This window comes from Petaurus breviceps, unplaced genomic scaffold, assembly GCF_028583685.1.
Source record: "Petaurus breviceps papuanus isolate PSGF00001 unplaced genomic scaffold, PetGlider_PUasm1.0 140, whole genome shotgun sequence".
Classification (NCBI taxonomy): Eukaryota; Metazoa; Chordata; class Mammalia; order Diprotodontia; family Petauridae; genus Petaurus; species Petaurus breviceps.
The window spans coordinates 52734078-52753750 of record NW_027185698.1 but is presented as its reverse complement, the minus strand read 5'-3'; the positions used below and the strand labels follow the sequence as shown (position 1 = coordinate 52753750).

Here is a 19673-nt window from a genome sequence, read left to right as displayed (position 1 = left end):
ACTATGTGTCAGGCCCTGTGATAATTTTGGGGGCACCAAGGCTAAAAAGCAATCCCTCCCTTCAGAGAGTTTACAATCTAATAGGAAACGACAACACACAAAATGAAAGTGAAAGTGGGGAAGGGGAGGGTCATGAAGTCCAGGAGTACAGTCAGGTTGGAAATGAAGAGATGGCCCTGGAGGTTCTGCTAAAGTTGCTCTAAACTCTCCACCCTCCAATCAGAGGGAAGGAAGGGCTTTGGGGACAGCAGTTACTGACTTGGTACAAATTCTAGCACTGATGGCATCTTGGAGTATAAAGGTTCCTGAGGCATAATGGCAAAGTCCAGAGAAGTTCAAAAAGATGGAAAATGAGTGATAATTCATAAATTTGGGTTACATTTTCACTTAACCTGTCTGGGCTCCAATTTGCTCACCTGTAAAATAAATAGGTTGGACTAGATGACCTGCAAGGCCCCTTCAACTAGAAATATATGATCCTATGGCGTTCTCAATTTCTAGCAAATATACCTTTCCAGCCCCACCACCTACTTCCTAGCAGGAACCATTCATCCCAACCAAACTAATCTGCTAATTTTCACCATATTCTTCTCCTATACTTTGCTCCTGCTGCTCTCCACTTACAACACCAGGTCCTACAGTTCCTCTCTTCCGATTAAATTCTTTACCACCCTTCAAAGCCCAACTCACATCCCACCTCTTCCATGAAGCCTTTCAAGATCAAACTCCACAGCCTACAAGGAGTTCACTCTCTGGAGCTCACAACATTTATCCATAACCACTTATTTAACAATTAATCATGTATTTATTACCTTGGGACATAATTATTGCTATATAGTTCATTTAAATATTTATTAACTTTTCATGAGCGAGGTCTAGCTCTTTGGAGTGCCTTCTTTGTGTACACCTACAACCCTTTGCAACGTATAATGCTTTGGCTTAAAATGCTTTTTGAGTGATTTGCATTCTTCCTAAAAGGCAAAATGTACTATGTATCTACATAATGTAATCTCAATAAGGAAACGAGGAAAAGTTATAGAAGAAGCACAGACTATAACAGATCAGAAAGTCAAGCCAACAAGTATTTGTTAAGCACCTAATACGTGACAGGCACAGTGCTAAATGTCAGAAATGGGTTATGCATCTGGTTCAATGCATCACTTTAGTTAAATCTGCACCTCAGTTACTTCATCTGTCATGTGACAACTCCCTATGTCACATCAAAGCACCTCAAAAATTAAAATGAGCTAAATATGAATGCTTTATTTTTCAATACTCTAAGATCTATGACCTCATCACTATCAGTACTCTCTCAAGTGTAAAAAAAAAAGTCATTCATGCCTTTCCATCTCCCACTTCATTGGAAGCATTCCACTGGTGATTTTATTATTTCATATGTGCAATGTAAAGTTTAGAAAAATTTAAAAATACTATGAAATGTTTGGGAATATCACCAACGTCTACTTTTATTTCTGTAAATTTAGGGTGTATAATGAGAGGTCAAAGAATCAGACTAAAATGCAACTGGGAAATGTTAAAAAAAAAACTTAAAAACACAAGGTTAATTTGTGGTTTTAGAAGTCACTTAACCCTGGTTTGCCTCAGTTTCCTCATCTGTAAAATGAGCTGGAGAAGGAAATGGCAAACCACTCCAGAATCTTTGCCAGGAGAATCCCAGATGAGGCCACAAAGGGTCAGCATGAGACTGAACTGACTGAACAGAAGTCAATAATAAGGCCCAGCCTCTCTGGAAGGGCATTTTGGTATGTGGCAGTTTCTGTTGAGTTTGACACCAATGGTACAAACAGCATCTTAAAACTGTGGATCCTTTTCAACTCTCTGGAGCGAAAAGTCTCTGGGAGTAATGGGGTAATAGAAAGTGAATAAGAATGCTATGAAAATTCATAATTCTTAAGTGGAAGTTATAACATGATCTGGAGGAAGGCTACACTGGCAATGCTGAATTTCACTGCATAATTGTTGCCACCAGATAATCATCACACCCTGTTTTTCAGTCCAAAAATTTGTTTGTAACCTTTTATTGCATAATCATTGCATGGCATAGTTCTGTTCATCATGCCTCTTAAGGTAAACAGGGCAGCAATGTGCAGCAATGTATTCACCAGCTAGGCATTTATCTCTCAGACATTGAGTTGTGAGCCTAGAATTCTCAGCACAACTCTTGTTGTATTTGTAAATGTATTTCTTTGTAAATGTAACTTGTAAATGTATTTTCAAAAGCTGACTTGAGTGGTTTGTTTACAGCGCTGTAGTACTAATGGTATTGTCATTCAACCCAATGAAGAGAAGCACATGCCAGGGGAGTGGGCAAAGACAGAGCAGCCGCGGGTAAGTCATGTGATATGGTAAGACTTGCACCTTTCTGTGCTAGCTAAACTGTACAAGTCATCTGCCAGCAATAGTCTAGTAATAAATGATTTTTAAGTAATACTGGCCCAATTTAAAAAAACACACAAAGGCTTCACATAATGGTTGCACCCCAAATTTGGGCATAAATTTGGCATAAAAACTGTGAGAATAATGCAGTGAAATACTACTGTGCTTTTGGGGGGAGTGGTGGTGGGAGAGACAGCAGATAAAAGAGGTTGTTCTGTGCTACATTTCTTAACTAGCCTTAGTCACTGGTGTTACCTCAAACCAAGACATGGGAAGACCTTAGCTCAAAAAGGCCAAGGTCTCTCACTGCATCCAGGGCCATCTCCTGTCCCCCTGATCTATATCTTGGCATTGGATCCAGATGGCTCCAGAGGACAGTAAGGCTGGTAACTCTGAGAAGCCCTCCCTCACTTAAATCCAATTCACCTCTAAGTTATGGCATCACCTTTCTGGTGCCATGGTCCTCTTCCAGAGCAAAGGACAAACAATGAACAGACCTAGGTCTTCCTTGAAGAGCAACCACTGGGGACCCTGGAACCAAACAAAGGGGCTTAAGTTATGTACTTTTTAGCTCTAGAACTGAGTTGCGGTAAGAAATATATTATGGTGTTCTATCAGGAAGAGAAAATTACTGGAAGATGGTACCAAAGTTCATCATCTCCAAGAACCTACATCCTAGTTCAATTGTTATGCAAACATTACATAGTAGAAATGCTCTGCCAACCTAATTCAATCAACATTTTTTTTTCTTTTGTCATTGCAACAACAGAGCTAAAAATAAAAATGACCCTACCATTTCCGATCCTATAAAACAGAAGAGCCTCTGGAGTATAAGGACCTAGGTACAAATATCATACAAGCTGCATAACCTTGGGCAATTCATTTACCTTCCCTGGGCCGGTTGTCTTATTGAGGTCACCTCCATCCAGTAACCTAGGCCCATAACCTAGATGATATCATCCTCTACTCCTCTGTTGTAGGGCAGAGTAGGTAGGGGACACATGGGGGTGCAATGCAATCAGTTGAGGAGTCTTTTTTCTCTACCTTTACAACCTATTCGTATAACACTACCTTTTCTCCTCTAGCATTATCAGGACTCTGGTCCAGGCCCTCATCACCACAAGTCTTGACTATCATAACAGTCTGCCCGTCCATCCCCCTTCATCTGTTTCTTCCTGTTGCAATCAGCCGACAGTCAGATATTTCAATCTAATCACGAGTGGACCCCTAATACATCTGGGATCAAACAGAAAGTCCTTCCTAGCCTGTCCCCTTCCTGTCTTCCCAGGCTACCCCTTAAGCTCTTCTATGCCCTCTGGGATCTGAGGTTGGAACACGGGCCTCCCGTTTTCCCAACAAGATATTTGGCTGGTTGTCTACCAGGCCTGGCATTCTCTTGCTCCTCATTTCAGCCGCCTCCCGCCTTCCATGACTTCCTCCAAGTCTCAATTCAAGCGCCCTTTCTGCACGAAGCTTTTCCCGGTCCTCCTTAATGCTACAGGCCTGTCAGTGCCTAGCTGTTTGCATGTCATCTCCTCCACTGGCCTGGGAACGCCTTAGAAGCAGAGACTGTATTGCTTTTCTTTACATCCTCAGTGCCTTGCACACAGCAGGCACTTAATCAATGCTTGTTCACCTGACTTTTTTCATCTATAAAATGACGCTGAGTCAGATGGCCTGGGATCTCTTTCAGCACTAGAGCTATAATCCTATGACTTATTTTTCTCTCCATTACTCTAAATTTTGTAGATGCAAAAGTGTTTACATAACTTGAAACTAGAAAGTACTTGCGGTGAAAGTAAAACTCTGCAACTGAACTTTTAAAAGCACTTTTCAAATGGCAGTTTGTTCCCTACTCTATTACATGGCCCTAGGTAATGTTCAGTCTCCCCCTTCCTTATATTTGAGATGTAAAGAAGGTGAGAACAGCATTCATAACTACATCCTAAAATCAAAGCAGAGACTACTTGTTTCATATCAAGTGAATCAATCCAAGAAAAGTATATTCACTGTAAAGAACTTCAAACAATAATTCTTATCTATGTTGTATATGAAGACAGATTAACAGTACTACTGGAAGCAAAAAGAATAAAAATCAATGTTTATTTTGGAAAAAATGTAAGTTTTAAAAATTTAAAACAGATTTTGTAGGGAAAATGGCTTGTAGTAAACTATATAAAACATACTGAAAGCATGTTAACATTAAAATATATCATCAAGGAATAAGGCATTCTAATCGCACAACATTCAAACCATGTTAGAAGGCATCTAGAGCAGCTAGGTGTTGCAGCTGGATAATGGAGGGGCCCTCCAGTTGGAAAGACTCATCTTCCTAAGTTCAAATGTGACCTCAGACACTTCCTAGCTGTGTGACCCTGGGCAAGTCAATTACCCCTGTTCACTTGAGTTCCCTCATTTGTAAAATGAACTGGGAAAGGCAGTGACAAATCACTCCTGTATCTTTGCACAGAAAACCCAAAATGGGGTCAGAGGAGTCAGATACTACTGAACAACAACAAAGAAGCATTTTAACTTTTTAAAATAAGTAACAGCAAGTCACAAGAGGTTCAGGAATAGTCCCAATCTAATCAAAGGCTTCTCTACAGATTTGTAAAATTGAAGAGAACTATTACTATTATATCTCGTGGGAGTTGATGGTGGGTCTCCAAGGTTCTACAAACCGTAAAAAAGTCACTTGGTTTCATTTCCTAAACTGTATATCAAATAGCTTACCTGCTTAGTAACCTCATTTGATGGCCAAATGTGAATAAACTATCACTTAATTTTAAAAGCTATTTCCCATTTAATTCTGTATTACTTTTTAAAAGGTTTTGTTTAAGTGCTGCGTAAAGACGGCAGCCTGTTGGAGGGGGGGGGGACTACTCAGAATGTTGGATTCTTTTTCAAACTAAAAAAATCGAGATATGTTTTTGATAATGACCTTTGTTCCAATACAGGACGTCCTGCCCTCTCTCCCCAATTCCCAAACTCTTGATTATTGTTAAACTGGCCATCTTTCACTCCTCAAGAATCTCCACTCAGTTTTGCTAAGTAAAATAAGTCTATCTGTGGTCTTCTGACAGGAGACACAAAGTTGGTTTGAGAAAAAAATCTAAGGAACTGCTTGCAATTGTGCAGATGCAGCTCAAAGGGAAACCTGAACACGACCGGGGGCCGCGAAGTGAAGAATGGATACACGTCCTATTATTGCCACGGGAATATTTAACGTGAGCCAGCGTTCCGGAGCAGGGGCTCACCTGGGCTTGGTTTAAAGGTTAATAATCTGCCCCGGCTCGGCCCCACGACCTTAGAGGGGGATTTACCCCGGAGGTGCCGGGCAGGGGGCCCGCGGGCACCGCTACCAGAGCGCCCCCGCCCGGACCCGCGCGTCCTCTGGGCCCCGGGGGCAGGGGCAGCAAGAGCCCCGGACAGCCGCCGGGAGACCCAGGGAGCCCGGGCCCGGGAGTCTGTGAGGGGCCTGGGGACTGGGGCCCGGGCTGAGCCCACGGAGGCGGCAGCGGCGGCCCGAGGCCCCGCACCCACCCCGGGAGGCCCTGGGAAGGCGCGCGCGCGGCAGGAGCCGTTGTCCCGGTATCCGGGAGGAGCTGGAGAGGGCCGGGGGAGGAGGTCCGAGGGCTCACCTTGCTCAGCATTTTCTTCAGCTGGCTCTCCGGCACCGCCATGACGGCCACCTCGCGCCCCCAGGCCCACAAGCTCAGCCGCTCGGGCGCTGCGCCAGGCCTACACAATCGACGCGCCGGCCTCGGCCACCCCGCCCTCCTCGCCCCCCTTCGGCTTCCTCCACCTCCGCCTCCCCTTTGATCAACAGGAAGTGGGCGAAAGGGGCGGGCCCTTCCGTTTCTGTCACGTCACTTCCGAGGCCACGAGGCTTGCGAGGCTGGAGGTGGTGAGCTGAGGAGCGGCCCGAGAGCCGTCTCGGCGCTGGGGACTCGCGGCCGAAAGCCTGGCTGCTGGAGGAGCGGCTCTGGGGCACAGCGGGGAGGGCCCCGGGAACCAGGGCAGCAGCCCCCCGAGCCGTCGCTTCCAGACCTAGGACTGCGCGCGGCGGGAGGCGGGAGTAGGCATCCCTAGCCCCATTTTCCCGATGAGAAAACTGAAACACACGGAGTCTGTACTTCCGAGGCCCGGGGCCCAAGGAGGCCACATTGCCCATACGGTCTGAAAGCCTGGTTGTGCTCTGTTGTTATTCTCTCTATGCACCAATCACGTCGCCGCTCTGTGCCTCAGTTTCCCCTAATGCAAAATGGGGGTGTTGGATTGTCCGATGATCCGATAGAGCGTGATGTTCGCTGTCCACTAGTGTCCCCGGCGGCCTCACGGCTTCTCCATGGCCTTGCAGTTGTAGCACAAACTCCGGCCTGTTCATCCAAACAAAATTAAAAGACTTGATTGAAGTGTGGACTCGGGGAAGGCTGTACCTAAGCGTTGGGAGGCTTAGCATCAGGTGGATGCTGCGGAGAGGTTTCTGCAACTCCTTCAGGTGGCCTGAGCATCACCTTTGAAATCATAGGTCCTAGGAGTATGTTAATGGAGCCACCTAAGAATAGTTTTTATAAGAATTCCTGCTCTGAGCTGGGAAAGAAGTATAAGTATTACATATATAATACAAATATTAATATAATATATTAAATATAAATATATATAATAAGTATATCCCATGGCTGAGTTAGTGAATACCCTGAAGGGGACAAGAAAACACAGACATTAAGGTGCCATTATAGGCCACTGATGAGCCCTGTAAGCTAATAAGTCTCTTTATATTAGGACTGTTAGAGAAATACACCTGGGATTATATATAATAAGAGAGCAAAGGCCACCGACCACTTATTAGATCCGTTGCCCTTTGCTTAAAACCTCCCACAAAGGGGAAACCACCATTTCCCAAGGCAGGCAATTCCACTTTAGCATAGCTCTAATTGTCAGAAAAGCATTCCTTTCATCACGCCTAAATTTAACTTTTTTCATCTGCCGGGCACTTGCCCCTCCTGCTTTATTCAACTGAGCAGAACAAGGTTTTTCTATGTAACATCCCTTCAAATACTTAAGAGACAGCTGTACGTCCCCACTAAATCTTCACTTTTCCATGCTAACTGTTCCCACTTCCTTGCTTGTTATAACATGATTTCAATACTCCTTATCATATTGGTTGGCTCTTCTCAGAAGTCTCTAGCTTATCAATATCATTCCTAAAATGTTCTAAAACTTTTGATGAAAGGTGCTGTCCTCCAGAGAAAGAGCTGGTAGAGCCTGAATGCAGATGGAAGATAATTTTTCTTTACTTTCTTTTTCTTGGGTTGTGTGTGTGCTTTCACAGCATGACTTACATGGATGGAAATGTGTTTTACGTGGCTACACATGTATAACCTATGTCAAACTGCTTAACTTCTCAATGGGGGAGAGAAGAGAGAGGGAGAGAATATGGAACTCAAAATTTATAAAAAGTGTTAAAGTTGTGTTTACATGTAATTAGTAAAAAGTAAAATATTAAATTTAAAAAAAAATGTTCCTAGAATTAAACACAATACTCCAGATTTGTTCTTTGCAGGGTAGAGTGGGGCTATTACCTCTTTACTTGTTATCTCGAGACATTATGCCTTTTAATGAAGCCTAAAACTATACTGGGCAATCTGGTGGTGCAGTGGGTAGAGTACTTGGGGTCAGGAGGACCAGAATTCAAATGAGACCTCAGATACTAACTGTATGATCCTGGGCAAATCACTTTAACCCTATTTGCCTCAGTTCCTCATCAGTAAAATGAGCTGGAGAAGGAATTGGCAAATCACTTCAGGATCTCTGCCAAGAAAACCCCAAATGGGGCCATAAGGAATTGGAAGCAACTAATCAACTAAATAATAAAGACTATATTGGCTTTCTTGGCTGCTATATCATCCTGTTAGCTCATATCATACTTCCAGTCCTCTATAACTCCCAGATCTTTTTCAGACAATTACAATCGAGCTATGTCTCCCTATTTTGTACTTGTGAAGATGAACCTCCATAGGACTTTACATTTATCTCTATTATATTTGGGCCTTGATTTAGCCCATTTTAAATTGTGAAGCCTAAAAGGATCTGTTTTAGCCTGGCAGGATTGTTTTGAATCCTGACAGTGTCATCCAAAGTATTAGCCATACCTCCCAGCTTTATGTTATCTGCAAGTTTGATGTGATTCTGTTCAAACAAAACAGGAAGGGAATGAGTAGCGACAGAGTACATAACAGAGCCAAATATACAATGGGTCAACTTAGTGATAGGATAAGAAGATATTTTTTCAGGAATGTGCAGAGTTCCCTAGGCACAGAAAGTGAATATGAGTGAATTCTTCCGATGAAAGACTGGCCAAGTTCCAGGATTCTCTTACAGAGATGCTAGCAAAAGCAAAGGCATCATATGGGGAAAGGATACATTTATGAAACAATTGGAAATTCCCAAGAAATATATCCCCAGGGGAAAAAAAGATCTTTGTTGGAATTAAGAAGAGAGAAACAGGGGTGGCTAGGTGGCACAGTGAATAGAGCATTGACCCTGGAGTCAGGAGGACCTGAGTTCAAATTTGGCCTTAAACCCTTGTCACACTAGCCATGTGGCCTTGGGCAAGTCACTTAACCCCAATTGCCCTGCCCTCCCCCCTCCAAAAAAAGCAAAAAAAAAAAAAAAAGAGAGAAAGTATATGAGAGCATATCTCAAAAAAAAAGTACAAAGTATAATAGTTGTCTGCTACCTCATTTGTTACCCAGTTTTCATTTGTGATTAGATTTTCTTAATCTTATGTTATAAGTTTAGTCTATTTAAATAAACAAGTTTCATTGACCTCTGATCAATGAGTATCACTTTAGAAATTTTGTTCAGCAGGTCCAAAATTGAGGAATTATGTAAGCTAGATAAAGCTTCTGTTTAAATGGATGATTATGTTTTCTGTGTTTGGGAAGTAATACCAGTAATACCTTTTAAAAGACTGATTGGACTTCTCATTAGATTGAGTTGGTCAAGTCCAACTCTTTTTTTTGCTTTTTTTTGGAGGGGGGAAGGCAGGGCAATTGGGGTTAAGCGACTTGCCCAAGGTCACATGGCTAGTAAGTATTTACAACTTAAAAAAAAAAAACAACCAGGGGCGGCCAGGTGGCTCAGCAAGTGAGAGCACCGGCTCCAGTGTCGGGATGACCTGGATCAAATCTGGGCTCAGATACTCAGCACCACACCCAGAAATAACTTGCCGTGTAACCTTGAGCAAGTTACTTAACCCCGATTGCTTTAAAAAAAAAAAACCACCAAAGGTAGGCCATCTTCACTTCTCAATATCATGGAACTTAAAAAAAAAATTTATTCTAGTGCCATAATGAATGTATTAAATAATGGGAAAAACCCATTTAGTAATCTTATATGACTTGGACCTGTTTCTTTTTGATAATATTGCATTTGGATTGCCGAGAGGCATTTATTAATGTATAACCTTGAATAAAGGATATTTTATATCCTTTATATATTTTATATATAAAATTAAATATATCCTTTATATATTTTACACATCACATTTTATAATGAATGATCTCTGAATGTCAAATGCAAGTATGGACACAGATCAGTTTAGCACTCAGTTTTATTGAATCACTGTTAAATACCTGATTCAGGTCAAATTGTACCTCACAATTGCCCTCAAAAACCTATTAAAATTATTATTTGCATACATGTTGTTTTTTAAAAAAGGAACAATGACTTCATTATACTAGTAGAAAGATGAGGAAAAAGGATAAAATGTCATAAGGAAACAAAGGAAATAAACTACTTGGAACCAAGTAGTTGATATCTGTAGCGGCAACCATACTGACATACCCAGGATGGCTGCTAGCACAGGTTCTTAGATTTGCTTTACTAGAAAAGATAATTGTTTAAGGGGTAAACAATCTTTTTAAATTTGCATTCACTAGTTCAGAGGAAAAGTCAGTACCCTGAACTTCATAGAAAATACAAGCAGAGAAGTAAAGACCAACATACATCCCTGGATTGAGAGAGCCTTTACATCTGAGCCGTTGGGAAGCTCTGAACATACTCAATCTCCACCAGGGAGTCACAAGATCCTTCTCATAAGGGAGCCCCCAAAGCAAAATACCAACTTAGAGTATATATATACACTTCTCAGAGCCAGAAGGCATCACAACCCTCCTCAGTGCCTAATTAGAAATTAGCAAAAGGTATGAAAGCCTTCCTACAAGCAAGCCTCCCCTAAGCAAGCTTCCCTGAATGGGCTCCATGTGAGGCCTATTAATGGGTAGGGAAGATCTTAAATGCCATTAACATTATAGGTGGCCAAGAATTGGAAATTGAGGGGATGGCTGAACAAGTGGTGGTGTATGGTTGTTTCTTTGTTTTGACCTCTTTCTGAATGATTTTTGTTCTTCCTTTCACAGCACAAAGACTGTTCTGATAGAAGGAACAGATACAAAATAAAAGTTGAGAAGTTTTGCCTTTTCTTGAGGTCAGGGACTGAGTTTTTTGTTTTAGGATTAATTATTTGTATCTTGAAGATCTAGCACAGTGCCTGATATATAACAGGCCCTTAGTGAATGATTTTTGAAAGAATGAAGGAATCTCTCTGCATCCTTATTTCACCTACTCCAAACCTTAATCCCATTCTGCCTTTGATTTTCCTCTTGCCCACAATATAAACTAGACCCTTTTATCCTTAGGCTTCATCACCACTCTTGGTTCATTCTGAATTTGAATGCTGCTAACACAGGACCTTGCCACATTTTTTCCCCTTTCATCCTCAATTACTTCCTCTTGGTTCTATCTTAAATATCTAAAGTGGCAATCAAGTTCCCGGTACATTGAGAGTGGTCCCCTTAGAATGCTTACCCTTTTTCTTCATTGAAATAGCTTTCAGACCATCAATTCCAACCTTTTCATTTTGCATGTGGTGGTGATTTCTAGCTCTTGGTACTTCTCTCCCTCTCCTTCCCTGTCTCTGAATCTTGTTTTATAGGTGAGGAAACTGAGCCTTAGAGAAGCTGTGACTTGCCCAAGGTAACACTGAATAAGCCAGATCTTCTCATTCAGTATCCAGTGTTGTATAATATAAACTGCTTCGTATTTATAACCAGAGTTTTAATACGGTCCTAAAGCCAAGTTCATCACAGGTAAACTGCTTTTCATGCTATCAAAAAAGGACAAGGACTAAATATCACAAAATCAAGTTTTCTTCTACTTATGTTAAAATTAGGATTTTGAGTAAAATATTAAACACAATAACAATAATAAAGCCTGCTATTTGTTCAACATCCAAGATGACTAAAAATAATATCTCTCATGTAATATTATTTATTAAGTATCACCACCTAGCAACTTTAAAGACTGGACCATTTTATTCAGTATTTCTCACATTCAAGAAAAATTACAGACCCGCCCCCCAGCGTGCCTGTGCTGAGCCTGTGGATGGAGCTTGTGGGGACACCCCTAGGGCCTGAGATGAGTGCCCTGGCCCTGGCCCGGGTGGCCCCTTGTGTCCTCAGAAACGTAGCGACAGGGGAGGCCGTGGAGCTGAGGAGCCCGGGGCAGGAGCGCACCTGCGTGGCTCTGCGGCCGCAGCACTTGGGCTGCGTGGTGTGTTGCTGGATCGCCCAGGATCTCAGCAGCACCAAGGACCTCCTGTCCTGGAGCTGCACGAGGTGCGCATGGTGGGCATCGCTCCCGAGACCCTGGGTCTGCAGAAATTTCAGGAGGGGAACTACTTTAAAGGAGAACTTTATCTCGATGAAAGTAAGCAGTTACAAGACACTGGGATTTAAAAGGTACAACAGCCTGTGCATCATCCCTGCTGCTATGGGGAAGCCAGTCCGTGAAGGTGCGACCAAGGCAAAGGCCGCTGGCATCCACGGGAACCTGTCTGGTGATCTGCTGCAAAGTGGAGGGGTGTTAATTGTCAGCAAAGGGGGTGACAAGGTGCTGATGCTCGCCTGGGGATTACGTTCCCCTGGAAACCATCCTCCAGACATCGGGCATCTCTGCGAACGCTCACTGCAGCGAGAAGCCCCAGTGCACTGACCACATAGGCGCGAGATGACGGGCACCAGACCCTGAAGACCCCCTGCCGGACTCCTGTAGACTGTCTCCTCTTCCTGAGTTTCTTCCCACGAGAAGGTCAGATTGAAGAGCCCCTTCACAGGAGGCAGGGGTAGAGCCAAGATCTGCCTATGAGCTATCCATGACCTATGAGTGCTCTTAATTAAAACTGGGATATCAAATTTAAAAAAAAAAAAAGAAAAATTACAATGCAATTGGGAAAATAATTAATTTTTGCTTCTATAGTAAAATCAAGGTTTAATCTCACCAATGTTTTAAAAACAATAAAAATATATATAAAATAAAATAAAAAATAAAACAATAATTCATTACATAAATTTGGGGAAAATGGAGTGAAAATAAAGAGTTAAGTTTTGCAAATGGCAAACTGATAGTAGGGGTGATAATTGTTTCCTATGATTAAGACTTTTAAGAGAATGTTGAGGCCCATCTATTTCAAATCCTTCATTTTTGTGATGAAAAAATGGAGACCCAGAGAGGTTAAGTGATTTGTCCAAGGTCATACAAGTCCTAAATAGCAGAAATGGGATTCAAAACCCAAGTCTTTTGGCTCAAAATGTAACACTCCTTCCACTGTAATATAATGTCCTTTATATTTTAAAATTAATTAATTTTTAGTTTTCAACATCCATTTCCATAAGATTTTGAGTTCTAAATTTTCTCCCCCTCCCCAAGATGGCATACAATCTGATATAGGTTCTACATATGCATTCCCATTAAACATATTTTCACATTAGTCAGGTTGTAAATAGTAATTAGAACTAATACAAGGAACCATGAAGAAACAAAAAACAAAGAACAAATAGTATGCTTCAATATGCATTCAGACTCCAAAGATTTTTCTGGATGTGAACAGATTTTCTGTCATGAGTCTTTTGGAGTTGTATTAGATCCTTGTATTGCTGAGAAGAGATAAGTCTATCAAAATTAGTCATTGTACAATGTGGTTGTTACTGTGTACAATGTTCTCCTGGTTCTGCTCCCCTCACTCAGGATCAGCTCATATGAGTCTTTGCAGGTTTTTCTAAAGTCTGCCTGCTCATCATTTCTTATGGAACAATAGTATTCTATTACATTCATATACCACAACTTGTTCATTCATTCCCCAATTGATGGGCATCTCCTCAATTTCTTTTCTTTTTTTAAAGCAATTGGGGTTAAGTGACTTGCTCAAGGTTACATGGCCAGTTATTTTGTGTGGGTGCCAAGTATCTGAGGCCAAAAACTGATCCTGGGTCTCCCGACACTGGGGCTGGCGCTCTTACTCACTGTGCCATCTGGCTGCCCCCTTTCCTCAATTTCTAATTCTTTGACACCACAAAAAGATCTGCTATAAATATTTTTGTATATGTAGGTCCTTTCCCTATTTTTATGACCTCTTTGGGATACAGCCCTAGAAGTGGCTGGGTCAAAGGGTCTGTACAGTTTTATAGCCCTTTGTGCCTAGTTTCAAATTGTTCTCCAGAATGGTTGGATCAGTTCACAATTCTACCAACAATGTATTAGTTCTAATTTTCCTATATCTTCTCCAACATTTATCATTTTCCTGTTTTGTCATGTTAGCTAATCTGATAGATGTGATATGGTACCTCAAAAGTATTTTGATTTGCATTTCTCTAATCAATAGTGATTAAGAACATTTTTTCATATGACTATAGATAGCTTTGATTTCATCTGAAAACTGCCTGTTCATATCCTTTGACCATTTATCAATTGGGGAATGACTTACATTCATATAAATTTGACTCAGTTCTCTATATATTTTAGAAATGAGGCCTTTATCAGAGATACTGGTTGTAAAAATTATTTCCCAGCTTTCTAATTCTCTTCTAATCTTAGTTGCACTGGTTTTATTTGTGTAAAACCTTTTCCATTTAAAGTAATCAAAATTACCCATTTTGCATTTCATAATGTGCTCTATGTTTTGTTTGGTCAGAAATTCTTCTATTCTCTATAAATCTGACAGGTAAACTATAATGTCCTGTTATATACGTGGAACTTGAAATCTACATCTGAAAAATGTTTCTGGTAACAAATAAGTCATTTCCTTCTAAATAATAGTAGTAATGTTTATAAGCCTGGGATCTAACATTAGCCATCATGAAATATATATTTTAAGGGCAACAAAGAATATTAGGATGGATTTTTCCTCTTTATTCTGCTATCTAAGACTTTATAAAAATATAAATTTGTTTTTCAAGTAATAGGTCATTTATCTAATAAGTCCAAAACAGAATTTGTTATCCTTTCCTCCCCCCACACCAAAAAAAAAAAAAAGCAAACCAAAACTGTCTCTTCTTATGAACTTCACCTGTTAATGTTGAAGGCACCACTATCCTCTCAGTAACCCAGGCTTGCAACTTTGGTGTCATCTTCAACTAACTATTCTCACCTGACATATCCAATCCATTATCACATCTTGTCATTTCTGCCTTCACATCTCAAGTCATCATCTTTCCACTTACATAGCCACCACCCTAAATTCAAGCCTGCTCCCTTGGATGACTGCAATAGCCTTCTATCTGGTCTCTTTGTCTAAAGTTTCTCCCCATTCCAATCTATCCTCCACTCAGATGCAAGTGATTTTCCAAAAGCACAGCTCTGACCACGTCAATGTCACTCCCTCCCCTACCTCAATAAACACCAGTGGCATCCTATTTCCTCCAAGATGAGACATGGTTTTCTAACATTTAAGGGAAGTTAGGTGGTGTAGTGGATAGAGAAGTAGGCCTGGAGTCAGGAAGACTTGAGTTCAAATTTAGCCTTAGACTAGCTGTGTGACTCGGGCAAGTCATTTAGCCCCGTTTGTCTCAGTTTCTTCATTTGTACAATGAACTGGAGAAGGAAATGGCAAATCATTCTAGTATTATGATATACAAAAAGTTCAAGAGACATAGTTTCTGGATAATTAATCATTTTATTAATTATGCTAGCAGATAATAAAAGGGGTCAATGGCACTCTCAAAATGCCAAAGTCTCCTCATGGAACCCACTCAAAGCTTATATGCCCTTGGAAGAGTAGGTGTTCCTGAGTGTGGCAATCAACTCTGATTGGTTAACGATGAGAATGAATATCATGAGGTGGATTTATTCTAATGAGGGGCTGGGGTAACTTGACTTGGATCACTCTTGCTCCCAGACCACCACTAGCCTTGGGCAATCTAGACAAAGGATCTATCCCCTACCCAACCCTGAGTAGAACATAATGATCTTTCCCACTTGGGTAGGGTCTGAACAAGTTGAAGAGAAAGTTAATCCATTCTCAATGTCTTTCAGATGCTGGCTTGATCTAGTAGAGAAAGAAGATATAGGAAGGGAAAAAAATCCTGAATCTCCCAAATAATTTGTCATTTAATAATCATTTCTCTCATTATCTTTGCCAAGAAAACCCCAAATGGGGTCACTAAGAATTGTAAATGACTGAACAAGTAGCACTTAAAGCTCTTAATGTGGCCCTTCCTACCTTTCTAATCTTCTTACACTTTTCACCCTCCACACTCTGTGATCAAGCCACACAGGCCCACTTGCTGTTTCTTGCACATTATACTCTTATCCACCTCCTGGGCTTTTGCATTGGTCATTTCCCATTCCTGGAATAACTCCTCCCCTCCTAACCTCAGCTTTCTGATTTTCCTGCTTTCCTTCAAAACCCACCTTCTATAGGAGGAGACCTTTCCTAAGTGTCCCCAAGCTGCTAATACCTTCCTTTCTGAGACTACCTCCCCTCTACTCTGTATAACTTATATGAACCTGATTATTTCTACATCTGCCTCATTACACTGTGAGGTCTTTGAGGGCAATGGCTTTTAAAAAAACAAAACAGGGCAGCTAGGTGGCACAGTGAGTAAAGCGCCGGCCCTGGAGTCAGGAGGACCCCAGTTTGGTTCTGGCCTGAGACACTTAACACCCACACAAAAATACTAGCCGTGTAAATTTGGGCAAGTTACTTAACCCCAATTGCCCTCCAAAAGGCAAAAAAAAAAAAAAAACAAACCAAACAAAAAACAACCCTGTGTGTGTGTGTGTGTGTGTGTGTGTGTGTGTGTGTGTGTGTGTGTATAGCATCATATAAGTCAATTTTCTAGTTTACCTCTTAAGGTGCCAAAACATTTTTTTCTAACTAATGTTGAAGAACACCTCATATATTAAACACTTTCCTTACTTATTAAATTATTCCAAACATAATTTAGCTATCTTTTATGCCTTGGGCATAAAAAATCAATTCTATATTATCTCATTTCTCATTATCCTGTTTTTCTGGGAAACAGCCAACAGGCTGGTGCTCCCAGTAGACCTGCTTTCTCCCCACCTCTCTTTCCATCTGCTCTCTTCCCTTCAAATTAGAGTTTACTGTCTACTGTCTCTTATCTGTAGGCCAGAAAACCAAATAACCATCTGTGGGTGTTGCATTGTGTTCATCATATCTTTGAGCTGTATCAGTGGAGGACACTCCAATAAAATTGGACACCAATAAAATCAAAGATACATAGGATCACCATAGAGTATGCTAAGCTAGGGTCAGAGACTAAAAGGCTCTCCCTTTAAACCCTACTGCAAGGCTTTAGAGCTAGAACTGTATAAGCACTTTTGAGGGTGCTTTATTTTCAAGGGAGGTATTGTAATAATGCTTCATATAGAATGATAATACTACCAATTCATAGATGTTGACTAAGAACAAAACCCAAAATGGAAGAAATTTAAGAAGGAGTTTATTAGATTGTCTAGCAGAGGGGACAGAGGAAATAGGTGACTATAGGGCATGCCCCCCAGAAGTCATATAGGTTTCAGACAAAAGAGCAAGGAAACAGTCATCTGGTTGAAACAAAAGTTTCCAAATAAGGCACACAGACTACTTTTCACATAGATTAACTAAAATGTATCCGAGGAAATTCTACACATCAATCTTTGTTTGGGTCTCTTGAAGTTTTCTGGGATTGGCCTGACCTGGAGTCCTAAATTAAGCATTAAACTAGTCTGGTCTCAAAACAATACAACTCTGGTTTCTTGTCATGGAAGGCTAGATTCCAACAATGCAACAATTAATAATTTCCCCCACAATTCAGTAATTAATAATTTCTCCCATATTACCAAAGAACACTTTTTATTATTTTCCCCAGGAATGGTAGAAGATTTATATCTATCCACTTATTTTTACATCCATTATATAAATATCCATTTATATCATTCACTCTATCCAAAGGTTTGGAAAAAAAAACATTAATATTTGTTGGTTCTCAAGTCTACCTAGTCCTTGATTTTTGCATTAAAAAAAATGCACATTGGTGATTCAATCAGCTTCATATAGTTTTCAACATTTAAGAAATATTAAAATGTATATATAGTTCATCCAATATTAAAAGAAAATCTCAGGTAAAAATTTGTGATGGAAATTAAAGTATATTTTGTATTCACATACTTATGGGAACATATTAAAAATCTCCTTTTCAGTTTCTATAGAAATATTAAGAAGTAAATGTTCTCACCTAGCTACATTTTGGGATTTCATGATACCTCCAAGTCAGTCACCTTCCCCAATCCAACTTCTTCCTTTTTGTTTATCTTTCCTCGTTAGATTGTAATCTCTCTGAGTGCAGGGTCTGTCTTTTTCTTTCCCTATTTGTATTCCCAGCACTTAGCATAGTTCTTGGCACAAAGCTGGAGTATAATAAATGTGGCTTAATTGGTTTAGCCTGAAAATATTTTTCAGACCTTTTTCCTGTTTCAAAAGTGTGTAGAAAGCCAAGGACAAAATGTCTTTCATAGAGAAATGGATTACGGGTGGAAACTAAATCTTGAATACTCTCTTTTGTTTTCATGACACTATTCTCTTTCCTTCTATCTGACAAGATATCCTTTCTATCCTTTACAAGATTTTCATCCAAATCATGCCTTTCAATATTGGGTGTTTCTAAGGGTGTTGTGGCTCTTCTTTTTTTCTCCCTCTGTAGCATTTCACTTTGTCTCATCAGCTCTCATGGATTCAATTACTGTCTCTATGCTGATAATCCTCAAATTTACCTATCCTGCCCTAACCTCTTTAACAACCTCCAGACTCACATCTCCAACTGCTTACTGGACATATCAAACAGGATGTCTAGTAGACATCTTAAATGTAGTGTGTACAAAATTGAATTACCTTTCCCCCAAAATTCTCCCCTCTTCCTAATTTCCCTATTAATGTTGAGGGTACCACTATCATCCCAATCACCTAGGCTAGCAACCAGATGTTGACTCCTCCCTCTCAACCCACCCATATCCAACTTGTTGCAAAGGCTTGTTGATTTTGCCTCTGCAACATCTTTAGAAGATACCTCCTTCCCTCCTCTGACACTGTCAACATCCTAGTCTAGGTTTTAATCACTTACTGTCTGGACTACTTCGCTAGCCTGCTGTCTGATCTCCTTGCTTCAAATATCTTCCTACTCCAGTCCATCCTCCACAAATCTGACCTTGTTACCACCCCTATCCTGCCCCCATTCAATAATCTCCAGTGGTTCTCTACTACCTCCAGAATGAAATATCTGATCCTCTGTTTGGCATTCAAAGCCTCTCATGACTTGGCTCTTTCCTTCCTTTCCAGTCTTCGTATAGATTACTGTCTTCCATATACTCTGTAAGCCAGTGGTGTCTGTTCCTTGAACAAGACAGTCCATCTACAATTCTGGGTGTTTTTACTGGCTGTCCCCCATGCCTGGAATTCTCTCTCTCATCATCTCCAGTTTCCTGCTCTCCCTTCATGTCCTTGCTACAATCTCCCCTTCTACAAGAAGCCTTTCCTACACATATTTAGCATTTAGTGATTGCTTGTTAATTGACTGACTGAACGGAGAACGTCCTAGTTTGTTAAAATTGATTTTATTTGTTGGCTTCTCCCTGATGCAATTGCCCTGCAATTGACCTAAGGGGAAGTACCCTCTTTCTAACTTAAAAATGATTATTAAAGTACTCCAGGGAAAGGAACCACTTCAATCCTTCAGGAAATGGTCTCCAAACATCAACTTAATCTTTTAATACTTTTCTCTTTTGTACAGCAACTTCTATTTAACAAGTATTTCTCAAGTTCCTGATATATGTTGGAACTGTGCCAGGTGTTGGGAAAACAAGAACAAAAATAAAATAATTCCTGCCCGTGAAGAGTTTACATTCTACTTGAAGAAAACAACATATTGTCAATCGAA

The 19673-nt window shown here is 40.7% G+C and overlaps 1 protein-coding gene and 1 pseudogene across 2 annotated transcripts in view; one reads left to right on the top strand and one right to left on the bottom strand.

The window, feature by feature from the left end:
* The window catches only part of TSG101 (tumor susceptibility 101), a 101698-nt gene extending 95473 nt beyond the window's left edge, over nt 1–6225 (bottom strand). For both annotated transcript variants that reach the window (XM_069073052.1, XM_069073056.1), the window contains exon 1: nt 6039–6225. In XM_069073052.1, the coding sequence (XP_068929153.1) occupies nt 6039–6080 (42 nt within the window). In that variant the 5' untranslated portion in view covers nt 6081–6225. The remainder of the gene's footprint in view (nt 1–6038) is intronic.
* Nucleotides 6226–11835: 5610 nt separating this feature from the next.
* LOC138149811 (prostamide/prostaglandin F synthase pseudogene) lies at nt 11836–12630 on the top strand (annotated as a pseudogene).
* The last annotated feature ends 7043 nt before the right edge of the window (nt 12631–19673 follow it).